At 32.5% G+C, this 6000-nt stretch overlaps 1 protein-coding gene across 1 annotated transcript in view; it reads right to left on the bottom strand.

The window, feature by feature from the left end:
• Window positions 1–381: 381 nt before the first annotated feature.
• LOC134705940 (uncharacterized) overlaps window positions 382–6000 on the bottom strand; it is a 41934-nt gene continuing 36315 nt past the window's right edge. The window contains exons 18-20 of the mRNA XM_063564652.1: window positions 5130–5317; window positions 4344–4435; window positions 382–408 (exon numbers count right to left, since the gene is read on the bottom strand). Coding sequence (XP_063420722.1) covers window positions 382–408; window positions 4344–4435; window positions 5130–5317 — 307 coding nt within the window. The remainder of the gene's footprint in view (window positions 409–4343; window positions 4436–5129; window positions 5318–6000) is intronic.

Here is a 6000-nt window from a genome sequence, read left to right as displayed (position 1 = left end):
ACAAAATATTAGAAATTGTTATAAATTAAGAAATGTATCTCCCTCATGCAAAGCTCTGATTTCTTTCACGGATTTGGCTTTACTTTTTGAACCTTTTGGATTATAGCTCTTCATCTTTTATATACGCTTTGGATTTCAAATATTTTGGCCACGAGCATCACTGAAGAGACATGTATTGTCGAAATGCGCATCTGGTGCAAGAAAATGTGTACCGTTAATTTTATTTTATTCCAAAACCTTGAAACTTCTATTTATTTATTGTGAACATAATAAACGAAAAATGTATTTAATCCAAAGCTTCTTTTTCCATTTAATTTTAGTTTTTTTTTTTTAGACGTAAAAAATAGTTTCTACCTTCACATTTGTCTGAACAAGGAACCTTTACTCCATTCTGATAGCATTTTGTATCTGTAAAAATATAGCTCATAAATAATTAATGAGAATTCACTCAGGAGTGTTATCAATCAAAATTAGATATAAAAAAAAACCACCAGAAAACTATTAAGTCCAGCTTCTCTACTAAGTGTCGAAATAATTGATATGAACATCTTCACAAAGCGCCTACTATAATGCAGGACCCAACTATGTCTCTTATCCCGTCGAATATGTTTGTATTCCTCCGACGTAGAATTAGAACTGGTGTTTTGTCATATTTGACTGCCAGCTGTTCAATTCGATTGTCGCTAATAATTCTATATATAGACGAAACCCACTGCACATTTTGCGTATCATATTATTATAGACGAAACCCACTGCACATTTTGCGTATCATATTATTATAGACGAAACCCACTGCACATCTTGCGTATCATATTATTACCCTGATATCTTTGATGAGTTTGTTTACTGCAGGCGTCATGGATCTATCCTAATACTTAGACTTTTCCTAACTAAAATTATAGGCCGCTGAATATTAGACTATTTTGCTAAAAATGCATTAAACAACGAAACTAATACACACAAAGCTGCTACCATATTAAAATAAAGAAGTACAGCTATATAACCGATAAATGTGAGTGTCATTGTCTCTATTGTCATATAATTATACAAATAATGTTCGTGTCTGAAAGTCACCTCAATGGAAATACAATGAATTTCGAAGCAACAAGTAAATACAACTTACTATGACTTTGATGGTCTCCATCTTTGGGATTTATACAAACTTCACAATTTCCACTTCCGCCAGATTGTTTTAGAGCATCTACCATGTTAATGTACAGTGTATGTTCAGTAGAGCTATTTACAAACATCACACCTGGGGTTTCAGAGGATACAGTAGTAGTTTGTTCGTAAAACGCTTGGGTTGGATACGGGTTGCTAAAGGCCGTGTATATGTTAGCAAGTCCACAAGTGACGTTGAACTGTAATGCGAAACATTATAAGAGCAAACTACACAAACAAAAAATCATAATTATTAGAAGTGTATAACTTGGACTATAATTAAGTTTTAACGTTATCAATTTGCCTGCGTTAATTACCTTTCAAGATTTTTTTATAAGGGTCGTCACTGCTAACATGAACGCTTTTGCATCAAGGGATCAAAGTAGGGAAGTTTTAGCCCTTTGAAAGTTTAACAGACACCATCATTGTTTGGTCGACTGTTACAGGATAATTCTGTCGCATATGACCGTGGATATGTTCGAATGAAGGAACTACAATCCCGTTCTCGATTTCTCGATTTTGACTCTACCGGAAGCAACTTGTTATCGGATTGATTTTGCATAGGTTCTGCAATTTACTTTTTCATCACGTGGAGCAGGAACGGCTAACCTTATTAATCTGCATTTTTTAGAAAGGAACCCGTGTGCTGTTTGATGATCAAGTGTGGAATTACATTAAAGATAATATTTTCTACAGATTGTTAGGTATTAAGGGAACGTTTCAGATTGTCCCAATATGGTCAATATAAACGCGTATAAAAACATCTTTCGAATGAAAAATTAAATTGCAAAGTAGTAGGTCCGGTAACAGTTGATTTTGGCATCTCATTTCAGGATTTTGGACAATTTTTAAACGCTTCAAGTGTCTATTTCAGTAGATTCAATTACTTTCTGTGAAAGATTTTAACTGATTTAGTCATTAAAATGCCCCAATTTAAGCTTAAATATGAAAAATCTATCACTTCGTCACTGATGAGTCTTATGTAGACGAAACGCGCGTCTGGCGTACTATATTATAATCCTGGTACCTTTGATAACAATTTCAGATGTTTTTTGTCAAAAATTAAAGTGGCCGCATCCGTGTTCATCCCCAACCTTTATATATATGTTATGTATTATCAGAGATTTGTAAAACTGCTATATTTTGGGGCCAAAAAGGGGTCTTACTGGACCTACTCCTTTAATAAAAAGTAAAATACCTAAAGTATCAAACTCCAGTGGAAAAAAATCGTAAATCTTTTCGTCTAAAGCTCTTTGTTTGGATTAAACTTCCCCAAGAATGCACAAACCAAACATTTGAAAGCTAGAAGTGTTTAAAAATGTAGAAACATTAAAAGGCAATGTAAAAAAAAAACTAAAAAGAATTGCCAAATTTAGCTATGGTAAACTTGGCTGAGGGTTAGGTTCTTGTTAAGATATAAAATTATCTAAGGCTATTTTTATAAAAAAAAAAAATATGTTACAAATCATATTGTTACCGATGCACCACTACTGTCAGAGACTAACATTCCATAAGTTGTGGTATCAACTTAGTGCTAGTTATGACAGAACACTCATTTCATATGTTTACAGCTCTTTTCTTGTATTTGTTTTCATCAGGAACACTAAAACCCAAATATGTGGCAGCCTGGTAAATGTAAGCTAATGTAGTGAGAAAAGTTAGGAGCAAAACGTCTAAAAGATACATTGTAAAAATAGCTAAATTTATCTAAGGTCAACTTTGCATGAGAAGGTAATAACCTTATTTTCATTGTAATTTCTTCATTTATCAGTAGTGACTTTGAGAAAAATATGTTACTTATCAATTCAATAAAATTGAGAATGGAAATGGGGAATGTGTCAAAGAGACAACAACCTGACCAATTAAAAAAACAGCAACAGAAGGTCACCAACAGGTCTTCAATGTAGCGAGAAATTCCCGCACCCGGAGGCGTCCTTCAGCTGGCCCCTAAACAAATGCCGAAGTTACTTACGTTTCAAATTGCTTGGATGTCTTTAATGTCAACTGAGACTGCTATATCGTTAAATATTATACACTTTTCTATTTTTTTAAATATTTATTGATTTCATTTGTCAGTGAGAGGTAGAATTTTTCTCTAGCTTTCATCTATAGTGCCCGATATACTATAGTTTCTGTTCGATTTTCGAGAAACCCGAATGAGGACTTAATAAGTTTTGCTCAAACTTATAAACGTCTGGTTAATCACTATGACATTGGTGATAATTCAGATTCAAACTTATGAAGTCTTTGATTAGCGTATATACGTTATGAATGCATGATATGCAGATGCACAATGAGCTTATCAGAGTAATAAAAAGGTCCAATCAATTTTAATACCAACCTTACCAAGAATCATTTATTGCATGATGATACAGATTCTAGTTTTCATCGAGCAAGTGTTTTAGAGAACAAGTAATGTAGCTATTTCAGTGCACACAGCACGTATTCAGATATAACCTAGAATATAACTACCGAAGGCGATGAAATCGATGCGTTGAAGAGGAGGGAAACATTTTTTGTTGAAAGTCATATGAAACTTCAAATAAAAAAAAAATATGCCTATACTTTTTTCTGAGGGAAATTCTTTAATTTGTCCACATTTAGAAGAAGTTTACTTATTTTTAATTGCTTGCTGCCAGGAAGCAATTTGCCGACATATTTTCCGTATGCACAGTGACCTAATCGTGACCCTCTTCGCTTGTATATGTTAAACACGTGCTAAATACCCATGCTTTTTGTTGATTATTTACTATAAGGTGATAATCGGTAAACTTCGGCTTCAAAACACGGCATTTAATGAGTAGCCATTTTTGTTAAATCAATTTGGACAGAGAGAAAAAAAAATACGATTATATATCTGCGTAAAAAAATGATAAAATCGTGCACAGAGGACTACGTTTATGATATATACATGCATTGGTTCAATAATTGGATAAACATTATTTTTCACCAGTCACTCGTTTCTTATGACTTTAATGTCGGAGTTCATTGTTTTGCAGTGTCAACTCTCAACGTTTAGTTGTCTGTTAGTGATTTGGTGATGTTTAGTGGATTGTTTTTGCATTGCATCAATATATATATTGAACTTACAAAAACCTGAAAATTGTACTTTAAAAAGGAAGGATTCGATAATACTTATTTAAATGTTTATTTATCCATACTCGATCTTTTAAGTGCTTTACCTCTAATGTTACTCCTCCTATTTTTGCAGGATAAGTTAATGTAGGACATTCACCAAGATTGCAGCAAAATAAATCTTCTAAATACGATGGAACTGTAATGAAAATAAGATACTTGTAATTGTTCAATTATCACAGATGATATAATTGAAAAATATGTGCGAGCATACCCCAAGGAACAGTAACCCTAACATACGCGATTATTATTTTACATTATTACTTAAATGGCTACTATATGTACCATCAGAAGCACAATGACACGTCGTAACTAAGGAGTAAGCCGCCATCTTGACTTTTTAAAAAAACTTAAATGTTCGATAAATGCAATAGAATCTAAAATGAACTAGCACCTACCTCAAAAACTTCATTTTAATTAGATACTATCCGAATTTAAAACGTGCAAGTAACGAAATAATCTTCCATCTGAAAGTTTTCAATCGTATGACGTTAATTCGCCAAATCATTCGTGAAATTTTCAGGAATTTTATTTAAATTTTATTTTTATACATTTTCGAAGCTTTAGTGCATTTATTTTATTTCTTTTTGGTTATATATGCAAAAGAATATAAACAACTGTTATGCAATCGTTTTATAATCTGAACTTGCTGAAAATCTCAGTATCCCTGCAATAATGTTTTTCAGTCTATTTAAGTAAAAATTCAATAAATAATCTTAATACAATGGTTTGAAATGAGATAGAACCATGCATACAATTTGATTACTTTCTTATTTGATAAATTGAACTCAACAGATACAAACAGAATAAAAATGTTTCAATAATAGTCTTACCTCCTCCACAAACACTCTTCTGGAAGTTTCCTCTAATGGCTTTTATATCAGAGTAGCTAGATACGCTAAAAACATGAGTACAGTCGGGTTTTGATGCTATGTTGTTCAAGGTATCTGTTTTTATATTGCCACCAACGCCTATTGAATATACAGTTATTCCTGCACGATGAGCTCTTTCGGCTGCTTGCCTTAGATAATAGAATAAACTCTTATGTTGCATGTTACACAAAAAATTGCGACCAGCATTTCATGCAGTTATATATAATATTAATGTTTAGGAAGCTATGAGTAAAACAGAATTGAGGAAATGAAATAGAATTAATGATTAATATGTGACGTCACACCATCGTAAAATTAACAGGTAACAACTATTGAAATCCCTCTATAGGTTATTTGGACTGTTCTTAATCATGTTTTTCGGAAGTGTTTGTATGTGTGTTGAAATTTGTCGTCTTTTGGATTTTGTTTTATTGAAAGCTGATTTAGGCGATGAAAGGCTCGTTGTGTAGTGTAGACAGTGGTAAATGAACGTATGGTGACCTATAAAGGCATCATTGTTGTATGTGGGTTATTGTTTATTGCCATATAACTTCAATCTAAATATTAGTACATATCAGACGACAGTTCGAATATCTAAGATTTAAAACTATGAATACATTTTGCTTAAAAGACACACCTATACCATATCGGTCATCCAATTTGTGATCCTGATCGTTAAAAAACTTATGTTCAATTGATTTCAGGCATTCTCCCTCGTAACTCTATTTTACGTTTTTTTTCTAATTTTCCATATTTTTACAAGTCATTGCTAATAAGAATGAAATAGATGCTATTTTTCACGAATCTAAAGATATAATAGGAAAGCGCGCTG

This window comes from Mytilus trossulus, chromosome 2, assembly GCF_036588685.1.
Source record: "Mytilus trossulus isolate FHL-02 chromosome 2, PNRI_Mtr1.1.1.hap1, whole genome shotgun sequence".
Classification (NCBI taxonomy): Eukaryota; Metazoa; Mollusca; class Bivalvia; order Mytilida; family Mytilidae; genus Mytilus; species Mytilus trossulus.
This window is presented reverse-complemented; position numbering and strand designations above follow the sequence as displayed.